At 46.1% G+C, this 19,349-nt stretch overlaps 1 protein-coding gene across 1 annotated transcript in view; it reads left to right on the top strand.

Annotated features, from left to right (window-relative positions):
- Positions 1 to 19,349, top strand: part of plxna2 (plexin A2) — a 151,816-nt gene that overhangs the window by 113,425 nt on the left and 19,042 nt on the right. The window contains exons 17-24 of the mRNA XM_078288068.1: positions 2,584 to 2,823; positions 3,225 to 3,368; positions 4,135 to 4,369; positions 6,557 to 6,699; positions 8,070 to 8,338; positions 16,159 to 16,225; positions 16,527 to 16,673; positions 18,186 to 18,345. Coding sequence (XP_078144194.1) covers positions 2,584 to 2,823; positions 3,225 to 3,368; positions 4,135 to 4,369; positions 6,557 to 6,699; positions 8,070 to 8,338; positions 16,159 to 16,225; positions 16,527 to 16,673; positions 18,186 to 18,345 — 1,405 coding nt within the window. The remainder of the gene's footprint in view (positions 1 to 2,583; positions 2,824 to 3,224; positions 3,369 to 4,134; positions 4,370 to 6,556; positions 6,700 to 8,069; positions 8,339 to 16,158; positions 16,226 to 16,526; positions 16,674 to 18,185; positions 18,346 to 19,349) is intronic.

A 19,349-nucleotide genomic window follows, 5' to 3' on the forward strand; every position in this document is an offset into this window, starting at 1 on the left:
TTGTCAAGTAGATGGAGTGGTGGAAAATAACATTGTGATACAGTAGTGTTATTTGCAATTGCAATAATCCAAATAGGTCTAAACCAATTAACCCTGTTATTGTGCAAACACAAGCCAATGTCTAATAAAATAATATTCTAATAAAAAGTATTTAAAAACATATCCACATATTGCACAGGCATAAGTCATGCAGAGGTGTTACAGTGTTATGATTGACAGCCGTTGATAGCCCTAACCACAGTGGAACCCAAATACCTCATTCGCTTTTCCAAAACCTACAATGCCCCATTTACCCATCACTATTTATTCACACTCGTTTATCGCTTTGGATTTAGTCACGTCACACTCACTGCCACACAGCCTGAAAAACATCCTACATGATCAGCGCCTTTCGTGCCTGACAGGATCCAGTGAAGGAAGGGATTTATTTAAGAAACAAAAGAGAGAAAGAGAGGACAGCGTAGATGGAGGAGTGTGGTAAAATCAGAAAAAAAAAAAAAACCCACAGTATCCATCTCCGGCAGAGCAGATGGTAGTCAGAGCTTTAGTTGACTTGCAAATGCCTCGCTGTTCCAACGTGACAGGCAGTAGGATGCTGCCGGAGCATCTGGGCCTGTCTGTATCACATGTCACCATTCCAAGAACGAGATAGCAGCCTGTATCAGACTTAAGTTTCACTCTTGTATGCATTGGAGCTTTTATTCTCACATATTGACCAGCAGAATAAAGGTCTAGGTACTGTAGCTTATTACAAATGATAGAGTACAACGAGTTCAAGAGTTCCATAGTGTCCATAGTATCCATTTTTGGGGGAAAAATCATATATGTGAAGTTCATTCTATATCTAAAAAAGGATTGAGTTTGTGCTATTCTATGGAGAACAAAGGATTGCTAACATAATTACTTTTAGCAATCATTTTGTAAGAGTAGGCGTCAGTTCTTTTTCAAACAGTGGATATCTCATTTTGGAACAAAACCGCTCACATGATATTAGTTAATGGTGGAAACTGAGAGGCCGCTTTTGATATTTTTAGCTTACGGTGAGATGACACCCGTGCATTCTAAACCTTCTCTAGTATTTTCAATAACTCTCATCTCTCCTCACAACACTCAGTAGTGCTTAATGGGATTTCATAGAAGCTGAACTTGGAAAAAGTATGTCAGCAGTCCTATCTGCTTGTGCTATCCATTTTTAAAAGGGCTTATCCCCTCTTGCTCTTGTCATGCACTGCTAGCATGTTAAGTTGGAATTCTAAAGAAAAATGTCACAAAACCGAGAAAAGCCGCATGGGAGCGTTCGGGCCTTGTAGTGCAGCCACAGACTCGCGGCGCTGTGTATGTAGCTGTGACAGCCGTAATGTCGGAACCGTGTTTCTTTCACCCATAAGCCTGGATCCCGGGAAGCAGTGACTCCTTCCTGAACCCAGCCAGCCAGCGCTCTGCAGGCCTACGCCAGACCAAACCCAGGGTCTAGAGTCTATACCTTTTACAAACTCAATAATTCAGCGCTCTGCATGGTGAAAACACGCTCTATAATCTATATCCAAGAGCAAAACGTAAGGATCTTGACAAATTCCCCCCCTGCCGCATTCCACAATCACAATCCTGCAACCCGCTACGCAGCAAGTATAGCATCGCTTAGGCTTTCACGCTGGCAAAATGCAATCGGTGCACGCAGAATGGGTTTGCATCGATCTGCCTGGCTTGCTCCGGAGCAGCAGACAACAGGTAGGAGGCGTGGTAGTCGCCAGTGTTCGGCAGCTTTGATGATATTTACCTCTAATTAAGTTTCTTCCCCAGGGAGAGAGCTGGGAGGGAGTGAAAGGAGATAAAAACCTCTCTGAGCGGAGTGCTGCGCGGCAATCAATCCTCTCCCCCCTTTCCTCTAGAGCTGAGCCGGGGAGGATGGATGGAAGACCGGCCTCTCCTCTGGGCAAACTGGAGAGCAGTAATGAAAGAACCATAGCTCAACCTCTACCTGAGGAGACAGAGGACCAATGCCGCCATCCTTTGTGGTTGTTGTCCTCTAGTCTTTTACAGAAGACCAATAGCAGCGGTTTATCCTCGATTTTATGGAGGCTTCCTCCTCAATAAAGACAGATTTAATGACAGACAGTAAATCCGCTGTTCTCCTTTTTCTCTGAAAAGAAAGAGGATTTTATATGCACATGATTACACCGCTGAGCTCCCTGCAGGGTTCTTGTCGATACCAATGTGTTTCAGTTAAGATCACACTTTGGGTTGTAATAAACAGAAGGCTCTACACTGGATCAGCTTGAAACACTTGCTTGGTGTTTTATTTTGGAACCAGAGGAAAAGAAGACCAAACAGCTGAACTGTGCTGTACCGTCTAAGTTTATCCTGGTTGACTGGCTCATATTTCATGTTTCATTTCAGGGTGCTTAGGTTATCAGAGCATGATGTGTAGCCGGCTAGTGTGCAACACATCCCCAATAGCATCTCAAAAAGTGGATTTTCTCTCTAACACATTTTTTCTCTCTTTTCTACACCTCATATCTCTGTCTCTGTCTCTCTCGCCCTCTCTCTCTCTCTCTCCCTCTCTCTCTCTGCCCCTCTCCCCAGGTGTGCAAAGTACTGAACACCACCAGTATGAGTTGCTTCGCTCCCTCCCTGATGGCAGAGTACCGTCCCGGTCTGGACACGGTGAAGCACGCGGACGAGTTTGGCTTCATCTTCAACAACGTCCAGGCGCTGCTGGTCTTTAACAACACCAACTTCCTCTACTACCCCAACCCTTACTTTGAGCCCCTGAGCACCAACGGGGTCCTGGAGCAAAAACCGGGCTCACCCATCATTCTCAAGGTACAGGGAATACAGATTATTAGGTGTAATGAGTGACAGAAAGTTTTCAGATTTTTTTCATTATTTGGGTTTAATAAGCCGTGTAACTGGAATAAATATAATTCATTGAGGAATATATTTCAAGGATTTCTGTGTATTCTTTCATCCTGAATTGGGATTGTTCCTTTGTTAATGCAATAGTGAAAGGACGTCATCCTCTTTGATCACAGTAGTGAATCATATTTGGCCGCAGCTGTGCCACAACAAAGGGTTCTAATTTACAGTGTGTTTAGGTGACATATTGTGTTTGTGAGTTGTTACATTTCCCTGGTCTACAGTGTGTCTGTGCGGTCACATGTGAGTGTGTCTTGAGTTTACTTGCTAATATCGCCCCCCCTCTGCCCATCTCCATGTGCCCACAGGGCAGAAACCTGGTTCCCCCAGCGTCAGGAGGGGTGAAGCTTAACTACACGGTGCTGATAGGAGAGACGCCCTGCTCTGTCACCGTGTCTGAGAGCCAGCTGCTGTGTGAGCCGCCCAACCTCACCGGACAATACAAAGTCATGGTCAGTATGGGCCAAGTCTCTCTCTCTCTCTCTCTGTCCCTGTTCTGTCATTCTTTCTGTCATTCATTCATTCATTTGTCCTTAGTTTGTTTCTGTTTTTTTGTGTCTGTATGTTACTTTCTCTCTCACTCTCCTTCCGTCTTTCCTCGTATTTGTGATTTCCTCTTCATAACTGTTTGCCTCTAAACTCCATTATTTTTGCTCTCGTCATTGTTCATTCAGCTGAAAGAAAGGGGTCAAAGGGAGAGCAGCATGACTGTGCTCTAGCTGTCAAAAGGTTCTGCAAGAATCCACTGCAATTATTTCTAGTTGCCAGCTCACTTATTGAGTGCGAGCCCCAGACTGCCTCTCTCTCAACGTCAGTGTGTAGGTGGCTGCATGTGTTTGCACTCAGTGTCAATTTCAGCAGAAAATATTTACCTACGTTTTGGCAGGGTTTTAGGGGGAGTTGGCCAATGCATTATTGTGTATCAGTTATCATGTGGTGGATCGCCACGATGCAGACTATGTATCAGTCTGCTTCCGTTCATATCTCAGACACCACTGACTGGATTTTGACGAAATATGAGGAAATGATGTGTCTTACCACTGTGTTTCAGTATTTTCTACACAAAGGACATACAAGACGGACAAACAGGATGAAATATTTGTCAGAGTGGGAATCTCATCATTTTTGAGGATGACATGTTTACTGGTCGTCTTCATACAATATGGATAAAGCAAAGACTAACTATGATTGTGTGTGTGTGTGTGTGTGTGTCTCCAGGTCCAGGTAGGTGGTCTCCACGTCTCCCCGGGTGCGGTCCACATCCTGTCCGACAGCCTGCTGACCCTGCCGGCCATCGTCAGCATCGCCGCCGGCGGAGGCCTCCTTCTCATCATCGTCATCCTCGTCCTCATCGCCTACAAGCGCAAGTCCCGCGAGAATGACCTCACCCTCAAGCGCCTGCAGATGCAGATGGACAACCTGGAGTCGCGGGTCGCCCTGGAGTGCAAGGAAGGTCAGTATTGGAGCAATATAGATGCCATACAGATTAAGTGCAGCGCTGTATAGAAGCCTACTCTAAGTTCATCAGGTGACATCAGAGCGCCGCAGTGAGGGGCATTATGGGTCTGCTTTGGTTGGAATTTCCATTTAGAGCCAGTAATGTTAGAAGCTGGTCCATCGTTCATCTAGATGAATGGGACTGTGAATGAGGTGCAGTTGTGCATGCAGTAATCATATGACAGACATAAATGGGTATTTCTGCTTATTGCGTAGTAAGCAAATTACGGGTGGTCTATGTGTGTTAAATAATGCAGAGAAAACTGCTGTAAATCTGGGTCAGTGAGTCATCTTGGTATATATCACAACACACAGATTCTGTTAGTTTGCCCTACACGCGACCCTTCTCGTCACGCACTGAATGCATGCTGTGCCTATTGCTCACTAGTTTGCATACTGTGCACACACACACACACACACATACACACACAAGCACAGTGAGACTTACACACACGCTTACAGATTAACTCAATAGAGTAAACCTCTTCCCAGCAAGAGATGTGTAACACATCATGTTTATTTCATTTTATCATGGCTCACCTAGAGAGGTACTGCCACAGATTTATGTTTTTATGCAATGTGTGCATCTGTGTGCTTGTGCCTATGTGTCCGTGTGTGTGTATGTGTGTGTGTGTGTGTGCGTGAGTGTGTGTGCATGTGTTTGGGTTCCACATCAGAGGACAGTGGATATCATTAAGTGTCTTGTATCAAGTTGTGTCACTGCTGTACAGCTGCATTGACACACACCGCTCCCTGATGGCCCGGGGTTAAGAGAGGGCACAGTCGTCCATCTGACCTTTGACCCTCTGCCCAGTGGGAGGACAGCATGCAGCCTTGGCCTCGCCTCCAAACAGTGGTTCACCAAGAGCACATTCAGTTACACATGGATGCTCTGAAATAAACTGCTGATTGGCCCTTGATGTCATCATTCGGGTCATTACAGCCAATCAATGAAAGAGCAAGAGTGGGGTTTATGTTTGATGGTGTCCGGGGGGTTTCATCAGCCGGGGAGGACCTTATTAAAATGGCCGGTTACTTATCCCCTCCATCCAGCCTTGATAGGCTCACACAGTCTTAGGCATCCAGCTTAGAAAAACATCAAGCCCCCAGACTGGCCAAATGACAGACAGACAGACAGATAGACAGACAGGCAGGCAGATAGACAGAACAGACAAACAGGCGAATCAGTCACACACAGACAGCCTTGGCAAAGGAGAAGATTAATGTTTTAACCATTAGCGGTGGCTAGGAGTATACTGCCCCGAGGGGTGGATTTAGATGGGTACCTGGGTTCCTCCTTATGAGGGTATATACTGCAGGATCCATGTGTGCCAGTGAGCCCGTTATGTTGGTGTGTAAGCCCAGGAGTTGCGGGCTAGGGGCTGAGACGCAGGGGCCGGGATGGTGGGGGCTGTGACTGGTTGGGGGTGGGGGGGTGTTAGGGGACTGCTGCTGCTCCTGTGATAGGCTGCAGACAGGGAGTCTCCCCCGGGGGCGGTGAAGCAGAGCAACAGAGCCGTGGGCCTGAACAGGACTCAGTCAGGATGGAGCCAATTAACTAGTGCTCACCTGCAGTCTCACACTGAGACGACACACACTCTTTGGGGCCTCAGCTACAGCCAATTTACTGGCCGGTAGATAAAAATGACTGAGATGGGGAGGTGTGTGTGTGTGTGTGTGTGCGTGTGTGTGTGTGTGTGTGTCTGTGTGTCAGGGAGCTATCTGTGTGAGCTCAGTCCTGCTTTTTTTAAGAGAGAAATGTGAAATATTGAGTTTCTCTGACATGAAGACTATCTTGGGCTTTAACTGTCAGCTTCATCATAACGGTAGTAAACACCATGAAGATAAGAAGGATTCACCTATTTGGTCTTTGGGGATTAAAGGGAGATTTTGTTTTTATGCTGCATGTCTGAGGCAGTATTCCCTCTAACTGGTCTTTCTTTCTTTCCTTCTTTCCTTCTTGCTTTCTTTCTTGCTTTCTTGCTTTCTTGCTTTCTTGCTTTCTTTGTGTTTCTATGTATTTTTGTATTTACTTATCTATTTTCTATCTTCCTTCCTTTGCTTCCCTTCTTCTTTCCCTCCTTCTTTCCCTCCTTCCTTCCCTCCTTCCTTCCTTCCTTCCTTCCTTCCTTCTCCTCCCCAGCCTTTGCTGAGCTGCAGACGGACATCAATGAGCTGACCAGTGACCTGGACAGGGCCGGTATCCCCCATCTGGACTACAGGACCTACGCCATGAGGGTGCTCTTCCCCGGCATCGAGGATCACCCTGTCCTCAGAGAGCTGGAGGTAACGACACACAGAGACAGAGACAGACAAAGAGAGAGAAAGAGAGAAAATGATAGAGACGCATATGTAGCAAAGGGCTTAAGAGAGGGCAAGAAAAAGACAGAGAGATAGGGAGAGAGTGGCAGTGTGTATCTTCCCTTAACGCTCCCCCTGCGGCGTAACCTCCATAAGCGACAGAGAGCTTGAGGGGGAACGGATACCAGCGTGCCACTCAGCCTTTCTACCCTCTGGTCTCTCACACTTCCACACACACACACACACACACACATAGCAGCCAATACACACCTCACATGCAAGCTCTCTCATGGAAAACAGGGCCCAGCGCAGGGTCCCAGCACGTGGCTATTTCATCCACCAGTGGCTGCAGTATGAGGGGTAATGAACTGAGTAATTCCCAATCCTCAGGCAGGACTGTGGGTTCCTCCGCTGGGGAAAAAAATCTGGCTGGTTAACACTTTTCGTTCCTCTTTATGGGAGAGACCAGTGCACTGCTGGGAAATGGGTTGGTTTTATGCGGCACTCATGGAGTGGTGTCCAGAGGATGAGTCCATCAGGGATAAAGAGGTTCAGTGTGATAGGGGTCTGCCTTTTTGTGTAGGCTGTGTGTGAGGCGGGATGGGATCGGTTTTCCAGGCATGGTTAGGTTGGAGTGATGGTTAAGGTCGGGCTTTATACCTCTGTATGCAGGAGGTCAAAGGCAATTTTTCTACACTTCTCAAAACAGTGATGTTCAGTCAAGCTGCATAAACAAAGCTGTTTGTGTGTCAGGTTTTCTTTGCCTTATCCAAAGGACCAAAATGAGATATTCAAACTTCTGAATAAAAGTGATGCCTACTCTTATATTGTAAAATTGATCTAACAACAACAAAATATATAGTGCTTTTTAAAGAATAGTCCTTGGTTGACAAAATAGTCCCATATTTACATGCTAGATACTCTATTTTAGATATTGAACAATGAACTTACTAATAGTTTTGTTTTGTTTTCCTCAAAACAGTTTTATCATTTTGAAAATGAACTCTTCAACTCTTCATACTGCATTGTCTTGCCAAGGCAATTCATGTGACACATGACTTGAAAGTGAAATGGCTGCTAACTAAGGGTACAATGCTCTTCAACAGACCAGAGGCAATAGTTGATTAAACTCCTCTCATTTACTTACCAGAAGTGGGACCTTCTGTCAGTCTTGAGTGAAACATGAGCAAGGTTTTTATGCCTTTGGAAAAATTCTTATTTTGTGTGAGACAAGGTCAAGAAGCCAAATGAGAGCAGCAGTCCATTTCAAAACACAATTCAACCTGGCCCTCAAATGATTACTGGGCATTTATTAGCCGTGACATGCTGCGTTGTTGTCGTTCTTCCCTGTCCAGGTGTCCGGGAACGGCCAGCTGAATGTGGAGAAGGCCCTGAAGCTGTTCGGCCAGCTCATCAACAACAAAGTGTTCCTGCTCACCTTCATCCGAACGCTGGAAATGCAGCGCTCGTTCTCCATGAGGGACCGCGGCAACGTGGCCTCGCTCATCATGACGGCCCTGCAGGGACGACTGGAGTACGCCACCGACGTCCTCAAACACCTGCTGTCGGACCTCATCGACCGCAACCTGGAGAGCAAGAACCACCCCAAACTGCTGCTGCGCAGGTGAGACAGCACTCACTCAGACACACATGTAGTGGATAGAGATTAAAAATTGCGCCAAAAAGCTTTTTATATCCAACATTTAACTGAGAACAAATGTGCTTTTGTGAAGACATGAATTAAAGTTCCTGTTTACATTTTGAAATGATTGGTTAATGCAGGAAAACAGATGAACATAATGTCATATAAAACAATAATTGCCCCTCCATATTATACATGACCATGCTCATAAACATGCATGCAAACACTGTGTGCTCTGCAGAAATGTTGGAGAAGTTTTATTTTATTCATTTCAGTCAAAAACAACTACACATATTGTAAAATCTATGCATTTTTGCCCAGAGGATAACAATGACGGTATTGAAAACATTTATTTCCAATGCACTCCTCGGCTGAAAACAAGTGAAAAAGCATACAGCTGTAGGAGGATGTTGATAGATATAGACAGATGGATGGGGATTGGCACTGTGTGTTTTTCCTTTTTTCTGGTGGGTGGATGCATACTGATTTTCCCCTGTGCTCGCATGTAAACATTCCACACAGTAAGCCTGGTAATGAGTACTACATCTACTATATGTTGAGATACATGCCATCCACTCTGCAGGAGAAGTATCTAAATTCTCTGCAGAATCCCCTCTCTCTCTCTCTCTCTCTCTCTCTCTCTCTCTCTTCCCCTCTCTCTCTCTCGCAATGCCAATGTCAGTCTCACTTATCCTCCAGGCTCGGGCTCCTTATAAAACATTCAGCAGCGGTTCAACTTAACTTTTCTCTCTCTCTGTCTCCAGCGTACATTGTTTTCCGGGGGACTTGGGATGATGTGCTAAATCTTTAAATACCGACCAAGACCTTGCCCAAGTGTCCTCAGTATGCTTTAGTGGCTCTGTAGGCGTAGCAATGGGTTAAGCAATGACAAACCTTAGTCCACTGAAAATGTCCAGAGCGCAGGCCCTGTGAACCAGCTTCCTGAGGACACAGAAACTCCACTGTGTGTGTGTGTGTGTGTGTGTGCCTGCCTGCCTGCCTGCCTGTGTATTTTTGTGCGCATGTATATGTGAGTCAGAAACAGCAAGAGTGAGAGAGAGGCAGCCGCTATACTTTCAAACAGCGGTCTCATTTTGATGTTAATTTGCCTCAGTGCTTTCTATTATGAAAACCATCATTAATAGTCAAGTCATTGTAAATAAATCCCAGACAGAATAGAGTGTGCAGACAAAAAAAAAAAAACAAGAAACAGAGGCTGAAAGACGGAGTGGACTCAGGCGACAGACAGCGACAAATGGACCTGGATTAAGCCGTTATTTCACATGACAGCAGGGCCCCGCGTCACCCCCAAGTTTTCATTATCCCCTCCTATTAGGAACGCAGTGGTGTGTAATCCTCGGGTCCTGCCGTCGCAGCCTGGAGGGCTAAGTGTCCTATAGTTTTTAGATTACACTCCCCATTTTTTCCGAAGAATTTAAGGGATTATCGATTTGACATGGCTCTTTGCTGTTGTTGTCTTCCTCATCGCCTATTTAGAGAAAAGCCGACAGTATTTAGACACTGCGAGCCAGCCAGCTGACTCACGCGTACACACACACACACACACACACACACATTTCTGTGATGATAGTCAAATTGAGCACATCTCTACGCTGTAATTGTGTTTGTGCAGGGCGTAGAGCTGGGCTGTTGGGCGGTGCTTTGTTGCCGCTTTCCCGTTCAGTTGTCTTTCCATTCGGCTCTCCTCAGTCTATTATCACATATAATAGGATAGTGAAATGCTTGCTATTATTTTGGCTAAGACCCCCTCTCTTCTAGTATTAATGAATTAGCAGCATGTAAATGGATCCCTGTGTTTTTCAGGATGTTAAGCTGTGTGTGACTGTGCACTGTGTGTGTGTGTGTGTGTGTGTGTGCCTGTCTCTGCGAAGAGCTTTGTTCTAAAATGAGATATCCATCATTTGAAGAGCGACACCTACTCCAACAAAATGATTGATGGCACAAAATGAAAACAATTTATTGTACTTTTTAAAGGATAGCAGGTACACAGATAATGAATGATGAACTCCAGGTACCGAGTTTCTTTTTCCCCCAAAATGGATACAGAGTATGCGTGCCCTTGTGTGTTAGGTAATGTGTTTGTGTGTGTTTTTTATGAACACAGATTACCTCTCAGTAAAGCAGTGGTGTTCAAGTATGCCATTCAAACATATTGCTGCAGTGGGTGAGGCCATGTCGGCTGTATTAGAATGCAGTGTACTACCAGTAGACTAGCAGTGGCGGTCGCTCTCTAACTTGTGCTGTATGAATTATTAGTGAGTGTGCAGTCCCCAGGCCAGGTTTACATGGCTGGAGGAGAGAGCCAACATACAGGAAGGGCTCTCCGGGTCACTCAACCCACTTCCTGCTCTCATCCATATTACAGCGGGTTGAGAGTGCATCCCGAGACACGTGTGAGTCATGATGAACGTCTCCACCGCTCTCGCCACTCCGCTGTCATCGAATGCTTTCCTCTGGAGGGGAGCATGTCCACAAGCTGGCATACTCGACCTTTTAGGAGAAAACCATTATCACGCAAGCATTACAGACGAACATACAAAAATAGTTCCATCTGTCCCAATGTTTTAGCCTGTCCTTCTCAAGTTCTCTCGCTGTCCTGCAATATTAATGCAAGGTTAATGCGTACAATGGCCCCATCGTGATTGTTTATTGACTTGAAACTGCATGTAGTGTGTGTGTGTGTGTGTGTGTGTGTGTGTGCGTGTGCGTGTGCGTGTGCGTGTGCGTGTATGTGTGTGTGAGGAAGCAAGTGTAGTTAAGTGTGAATGGGGCAGAGGGAGGATGTGACAAGGCAGCAGTGTGGTGCGATGTGGCTGCTCCAGCAAGGGGGGAGGTGGGGAGGTGGGGGGGGGGGGGGGGGCTTAATTATTGAGCCCAGCTCCTGCAGTGAGCTCCATTGAGAAGATGGAGCACCATGCCACCGCTAGCCTCACCAGAGAGGGACAAGGGGAGGAGAGGACAAATGAGAGGGGAAAGTGGATGAGTAGGAGCAAGAAGAATAAGAAACTGTAGAATTACAACTGGGGAGATAATGATAATAATAGAGCAAATTAAAAGGATAGAGGATAGTGTGGGGATGAGATGGGACAGACTAACGTATTGGCTAGGACCCCTCCTTTGGTACAGTATTAATGAATTGTGTTGTTCAAATTACTTACAACAGCTGTGTGTGTGTGACAGAGAAAAAGGAAGCATTTACAGTAGCTGCATGGCTGCAATGGGCTCCTCCACTGAGAGGTTCCCAGGTCACGCGGGCGGCACATTAAGGATGCTGCATGGACACTCTTTCTCTGATTAACGCTGAGGCTGTGCTGCGTCTCTCTGCCTGTCCCTCACCGTCTCTCTTTGCCTCTGACAAAACCTCACTCTGTTGTTTCTGTATTCCTCTCACAGACCCCTCTGTCCCTCATTAGGCAGATTATCTTCTGATAAGTGTCTGCGTTTTTTTCTGTTTCATATTTGAGTGTTTAATGGCTGATGCACTATCTATGCTTTATTGCAAAAGATAATATTAGATGTTTGACCTATATCAGTTTACACTACACTCTATGTATGATATGGAGGCATAAGTGTAGATATGGCTATAATCATTTGTGATTTTTGATAAGAAGCACTGAGGAACATGTCTCTGTCACCTGGTTTGCATTGCTAAAGGTAGATTAAACCAAAAAATATGATATAGGAACATTTGTCTTCTTCACTCATATTGTTACTAAAGTGGTATGGATAAAAACATAATAGGTCCATATGCTGGAGGACTGTCAATTTGACTTTGTAGCACTTGATATGATTAGTTCATAAATATGCATCTAAAAGCAGTATTTATTAGAATTTCTATTCACTGGAATTTCTGTTCCTACGCTAAAAAAAAAGTCGAATGGGCTAAAATGATAGATCATTTAATGAAAATGCATAATGTGAATAGCCTCTAGGCAGCATAAGCAGGATGGAAAAACAAAACCATTGTCATTTATTTGAGGAAATAGTCAACAGCAGAATGGTTACTGAGCATACAACACAGGCAGCAGACACTGACTCATGTCATTTGCTATATGACTATAATGATGGGCTGGATGTGTTTGAATGCCGGAGGGCAGTGTGTGTATATGTTGTTCAGTGGCACATACTCTTTCTCCTATTACACACAGCCCAACTCTATACCCCATTACACCATACATCCATTATACCAATCCAGTGAGAACAAATAATATTATTAGTATCTTCCTTTTATGTACCAAAGATATGATGTATTCAGTCAGTTAAGTTCTTGGAATCACATTTGAAGGGTGCACTCATGTTCTTCTGAGGCAATCTTTTCAAAGAAGCTGTGGTCTCTTCGGTATTTAAAGTTGAGATGCCTTCCGCTTCCTTTGTCTTGATAGTGAAAGTTTTTTAGCTCGCAAACACTTACATTCTCCTAAAAGCTTTTTGAAAGCAATATCTAAGCTTTGGCAATGTGTTTGATTTTCTCCTTTTCCAATGTGCTCGTCTCTGCCTCAGTGGAACCGATGCTGCACCTCATTGTGTTTGGATTGTATTTTGCACCATTAGTGAAATGTTCTTGCGCTCGCTTTCTGTGCCCTGCCTCTCCCCTGCTCATTCCAACCCTCCATCTCTCCTTATGTCTCTTGTCATTTCACAGCATTCGCCCTCTCACTCTGTCTGTCCATTATCATTGAAGCTCCTCTGACACGGTGACCCCCTCCAAAAACTCCTAGAACGACGAGCCATCTCTATTTCTGCTCTTTTTTCCCCATCTTCTCCATCTTCTGTTTGCTACCACTCTCTTCGCCCCTGTCTCTTTTTCTTTCTGTTCTTTCTAATGTGCTTTTAATGGAATCACAGAACATTGCTTCTATCACCTTGAGACTTTTCCATCTTGTATTATTTTTCTCCTCAGCGTTTTTGTAATGAGATTTCCGCCCATGCAGAGCAATAGAGTACGTTATTAAGAGAGAGAGTGTTATGTTTAGCATCAGTCTCACTGAAAGACATTCCGCTGCCTGCTAGCCCCCCTCCACCTCGTTACCATTAGCAGAGCAGAGAGCGGGGGGAAAGCAAGGCCCCTCTTAAACACTCTATGTGGGATAATGAAATCCTGATGTTCATTAATGAAACTCAATTAATAGAACGGGGGGAGTGGAGGCAGAGGAGGAGGAGAAGAAGGGGAAGTGAAGGAGGAGAACAAAGTGAGAGTCTCCCTCCGACATTCAAAAGGAAAGATATTAAGGGGGACTCAACACAGCCCCCGCACAAAAGGCTTTATTTGACTTCCTTCTCCGGGACTTGCTGAGCTTATTAAAATGCTTAATAGCTTCCATTAACTTCTAACACACTCAAGTCTCATACAAGCTGGGAGGGGAGGCTGGTAAGCATGGGGAGGACAAAGAGGGGTACATTCTCATAGAGGAAAGAGGGCAATTACAGAGGGATTTGGGTTATTGTCCAAAAAAAAAAAAAAAAACACAATATATTTGGGTTTATTCAGCGTGAAAGCACAGCCTGGGGCACTTGTAGTAGCTCCTCATTATGTTTTAGGATGACGACTTGATGTAGCACAGTATGGCAATGCAAGGTCGAGCTTGTACATGTGTGTGTTTTTCTGTCTGTGTGTATTCCTGCATCTGTGTGTTTGTATATGTCAGCATGGCAAAGAGGAGAGAAGCCTGGAGCTTGTGTGTGCCACCTAGGCAGATGCAGTCGCACACATGCACAGAAACGTGCACTCCCTCAGCTTTCAGCAATACCTGCTCTCTCATCCTGCAGTTGAAGCTGGGTGAACTAATCTACATCTCCCCCCTACTGGCACATCACACTTCAAATAGGCTGTCACCCGGCTCTCCACCCTCTCAATGAGCTGCCAATAGACCGGCCGGCAGTCTCACTCACAGAGGAATAGCCTCCAGGCGCGGGAGACAACATCTCAACTCAGCCACACATCAAGCAAAACAAAATATAACCTTTGCACTACTGTCCTGCAACTGAAGTGAAGCTCTGTGTTTTGCGTGTGCGTGTTTCAGAGAGAGAGAGAGAGAGAGAGGGAGAGAGAGAGAGAGAGAGAGAGACAGAGAGAGAGAGAGCAGAGCTTCAAAGTCTATCTGAAAGTAATGAGACACTTTTTCTCGTGTCAGCGACTGAAATGTTACCTGTTGTAACCTCCCCTAGCTCAGACGACATGTCTGGGACACGTGCTTCAGCCCCAAGGTCTCGCTCATAGCCCTCAAACACGACTTAGCGCAATTATCTCCATAATAGTCATAATCTCCCTTTAGGTCCATTCAGAGCATGAATAGGTATAATCATCCCCGCCACTATTTAGCTCTGAGAGGACTGAAGCCTTCTAGCTTGTCTTTAATACCTGTCTGTTCAGATCCCTGCTAATCCCCCAGTTCAGCACAGTGTGCTGTAAGACACCCACCCACCCCCTCCCTCCCCCATTATATCCACCAGAGTAATCACAGTAATTTCCTCGTACATTAAGAGGGTCATTTTTTTTTTTTTCTCCAATGCACCGCCAACTAAATTGCGAACACTCACGGAGAAGCTGGCTGATGGGGAGGGATCATTCATGGCCAGGTGACAGTCACGTCCCAGTTGTCGCACTATTGTTAAGAGCGGCGCTGTCCATGAGGCACTTACCATGGCGTGTTAACTTGTGATTAGTGTGTGTAGCAACTATGTTTGAGCTAGCAGGAGGAATGACAGGTATAATCCTGCAGCCCCAATTCTAGCTGGGAGAAAAACATAAGCGATTCCACTCCAAAGCAGCTGGACACAAGTGTTGCTTTTGTTGTTTTCAGGCAGTGTTTTTCATTCCATCAGCATGCAAGCTTGTGCAGTAGCAGCAAACACAGGAGGGCAGAGAGCAAGGCAGAGTCGTTTCTACAAGATGAGGTGGATGCATGTTGTTGCTATTCACCTCAGGTGCTTGTCCACACGAGCTCCGCAGTAGTAACCCTTTCATCTATCTTTCATGCTCGTTAACCATTCCCACCCGGCTGTTCGGCGCTCTCTCGGTCTCTTTCTTCTCCTCTTTCTTTTATTTTCTGTAATAAGTCTAACTTCTAACGCTCCCTTCTCCCATGACGGTGCTGATGAGGCAGAGGGGAGATGATTGTCTGGCACGGAAAGAAAGGTACAGGGAGGAAACATAAAAGAGAGATACGCAGTCCGCTCTCGCGACGTGCGGTGGAAATTGTCCAGAGGTCACTGCACACTTGTGTATTTTCATGCCCAATCAAGCCCAGCAGCACTCTGTACCTGCGCGAGTGACTGACTGGGAGGGGAGAGGAGGGAGAGATGGGAGAGGAGAGGAGATGAGAGGAGGAGAGAGAGTTTTGGCTGTGATCAGGCGTTACCTGGCTGTGACAGCACTCGTCTCTCTCAACAGCTGAGGCTTGTCACAGCTGCTGAGGTCCCGCTGTGTTCAACCACACGTGAACGCACACACACACACACACACACACATGCATGCACACGCAAACACGCACACTTAAACTCATGCACACGTGCACACTCAGACGCCCTCTCTCTGCTCCGCTCTGTTCTGTTCACACACCGTGACCACAGAGTTGCAGGCGGTACACGACCGCAGCCGACGCCAGGATGCACCCACAAAGCCAAGATAACCTCCCAGAAGCCTTTGCATACCCGCACAGCCTCATGAATTATGGAGCACTTCTGTTATGTGAAAGTTTTTGCAATATCAAAAAGAGTGTAAATATCTAAGCGCAGGGATGATCTCATTTTGTTTCTCCCGTTGTTTTTTAACATCGTTTCAGGACGGAGTCGGTCGCAGAGAAGATGCTGACTAACTGGTTTGCCTTCCTGCTTCACAAATTTCTTAAGGTTAGTGCATCACACAACTTGGTGTATGGTGTGTGTGTGTGTGTGTGTGTGTGTGTGTGTGTGTGTGTGTGTGTGTGTGTGTTGCAAGTACAAATGTAAATCTCTCATGTATCTATGCATGAGTGTATCCGTGAGGTTGCATGGGTCTATTGTATGAAATAAGTCTGCGTTTGATAAGTTAGGAGATATCTAAGTGTACTTTTAGGTTTTCAAGCATTATTTGTGTGCTTTTGCACTCTAATGTATGCTGCTCTCTCATGTGTGTGTGTGTGTGTGCGCGTCTGGGTGTGTGTGTTCTCAGGAGTGCGCCGGAGAGCCTCTGTTCATGCTGTACTGCGCCATCAAGCAGCAGATGGAGAAGGGGCCCATCGACGCCATCACTGGAGAGGCCCGCTACTCCCTGAGTGAAGACAAGCTCATCCGCCAGCAGATCGAGTACAAAACCCTGGTACGTCACACTCCACCAGGCACACAAAGAGATCGCACAGAGGCACGGAGATAGACACATAGCACGCTCACATAGCATGCTGCGGTTTCGCGGCTTAAAGTCGAGATGAAACGGCATTTCGAGAGTATCTAACTTCCGTATCGTGACGTATTTCCGAGTGAAACAGGAAAGACAGGCGGGACATAACGTTGGGAGGAATTTGATTTGAACGTTGAAAAGTGGGTGTGTCATAACACCCGAAGACACACCGAAGTACCATGCTGTTGCTAGCTAGCTAACTAATGAATCTTAGCCTCTTAGCTCTGTGCGCTAAAAGTTGAAGATTGATTGATGGGTGGATGTCATGATATTATTGGTTGAAATAGGTTATGGGCATGCTTACGTAAGCACACGGCATATTTTGTTTTACAGGAAGAAAACATAATTGAATTTTGATATAAGAATACAATGAAATTGATTTTTGGTATTTTTTTTGGCATATATTGTTAAATAGGTGCACAGTATGACCGGGGATGTGATCTAAAAGGGTTAAAAAGGCATTTTTCATTTCATCTCGTCTTTAAAGTCCCCATGAAATGAACTCCCATTATTTTTACATCCTGGAAAACAGAGCATCTTTCATGGTGACCTCATGCTGCACTAGTAGGCGTAAATATTAATTTCTAACCAACAATGCTGCCCTTCTGCACCCCTCCCATTAAATAGAATTGCCTTTCTCTCCCTGACTCCTATTCCATTGATTTAGACTTTTGAATGATCCCTCACTGCATTATGTTTCATCCCAACATCCTGTTTCAACAAGAAATGCATCAAATCAAGGAAGTAAAGATGCTGTGAATGCTATGAATAGTTCTAACATACTCATACACACACAGACTCATAAGCCCGCACTATCTCCGTTCTGTTGCCATTATAGTCGACACGCGATGATGACACTACTAAATCCGAACACAAACATACAATATGCACGGATACATGCACGCAACTTCTCTCAACTTTACTTTTTCACCATAAACATTTTTTATAAGCTGACATGCCATAGCTGTGCCTGTCGTGTTGAGTTTCCTCCTTCCTGTGTAGGAAGGAAATTAACTAATGATCCCACAGGCTCCAGTGTTGGTCCAACATTAGGGCAGGTGGCTGTGGAGGTGGGAACACACCACACAGCCCACGTATACACACACACACACACACACACAAACACTCAAACAGCCAGCATGTGACATGACAATGCTCTGATTGCTCTGACTGGGAATTTGGCTCATTACGTGCTAATACCCCGGCAGAGCTGGAAATTGGTGTCCCGCCGAAGGTGTGAAATTAGATTTCAGGATGCCAGCGAGAGCGGAAATGGTTTCTCAGAGCTCCTGCCATGCTCCGAGCAGACTCTAATGAGGGAGAAGCCTCGAGCCGGACCCGAGTCCAGGCCGTGACAGGACACCTCTAACCTCTTCCTCCGCTCCTCTCCTCTCCCTCTGTGTTCTCTCTCTCTTGTTCATCTGTACAATGCAGATCCTGAACTGCGTCAACCCAGACAATGAGAACAGTCCAGAGATCCCGGTCAAGGTGCTGAACTGTGACACCATCACCCAGGTGAAGGAGAAGATACTGGACGCCGTTTACAAGAACATGCCCTACTCTCAACGGCCTCGCGCTGTCGACATGGACCTGGGTATGGAACACACACACATACACTCGCTCAGACGCGCACACACGCACAAACACACACGATCCAGACGCTCGCAGATGCAGTTGGCAGGTGTGTAGTCCTTCACACCCGCGGATTAATGTATCAGTGAGAGAAAAGCTAGCCATGTGTACAGATTATCAGTGCATTAGTGTGATAAAAGCTGTGTTCCAGCAGCCCAGCCAGCCAGCCTCAGCGTGCCGCTGCCAGGCCTTCTATCAAACTGACTGACAGTGTGTGGCGCATCCCTCCGTCTGGCTGTTTTCGCTGCCTGGCAGTGCCAATGAGACGCAGTAGATGGAGATAGAGAAGTGTGGATGCGGTTGTGTTTGTGTGTGTGTGTGTGTCTGTGACGTGGCTGTCTGGCTGACCCAGGTAAGAGCTGACAGACGGGCTCGGCAGGCTCGCGCCAGGCTCCACTCCCACGCAGTCTGCCACTTCCATCGCAGCCTGTCCACACCTCCCCTCCCATTGCCCCGTCCCTCTCATTCTCCCTCACTTCACATGGGTGGAGAGAAACAAAAGCCCCCCTCTGCTCGCTGCAAATCAACCCGCCGTCCATCCCTCCGGCCTCAGCAGCATCTCTCTCCCTCTCTCTCTCTCTTCTCTCTCTTTCTCACCCCCCCTCTATTGCCTTGGAAACAGTGAGTCTGTGTCTCTGTGTGCGTGTCTATGTGTAAATGTACCTGTATGTGTTTATATATATGTTTTTTAGAGCAGGGTGCAGGTTGGGTGTTTGTGGGAGGATGTTGCACCAGGGACATCATGCTGTCGCCTGGCAGAGGCACAAAGTAATAAAGTCCAGTCAACAGAGGAGAAAATCAATGATCACTCCCAGCATGAGAGCCACAATGGCTGTCCATTTCCCCATCAGCACCCTTATTATCATTTCATTACCCCCACGACAAGCCGTCAACCATCACCCTCCACCCGTTTCCCCCTTTTTTTGGAAAGGATGTGATTTTCTCTTAGTCCGCCTTTTCATCCTG

Source organism: Centroberyx gerrardi, chromosome 14 (genome assembly GCF_048128805.1).
Source record: "Centroberyx gerrardi isolate f3 chromosome 14, fCenGer3.hap1.cur.20231027, whole genome shotgun sequence".
Lineage (NCBI taxonomy): Eukaryota > Metazoa > Chordata > Actinopteri > Beryciformes > Berycidae > Centroberyx > Centroberyx gerrardi.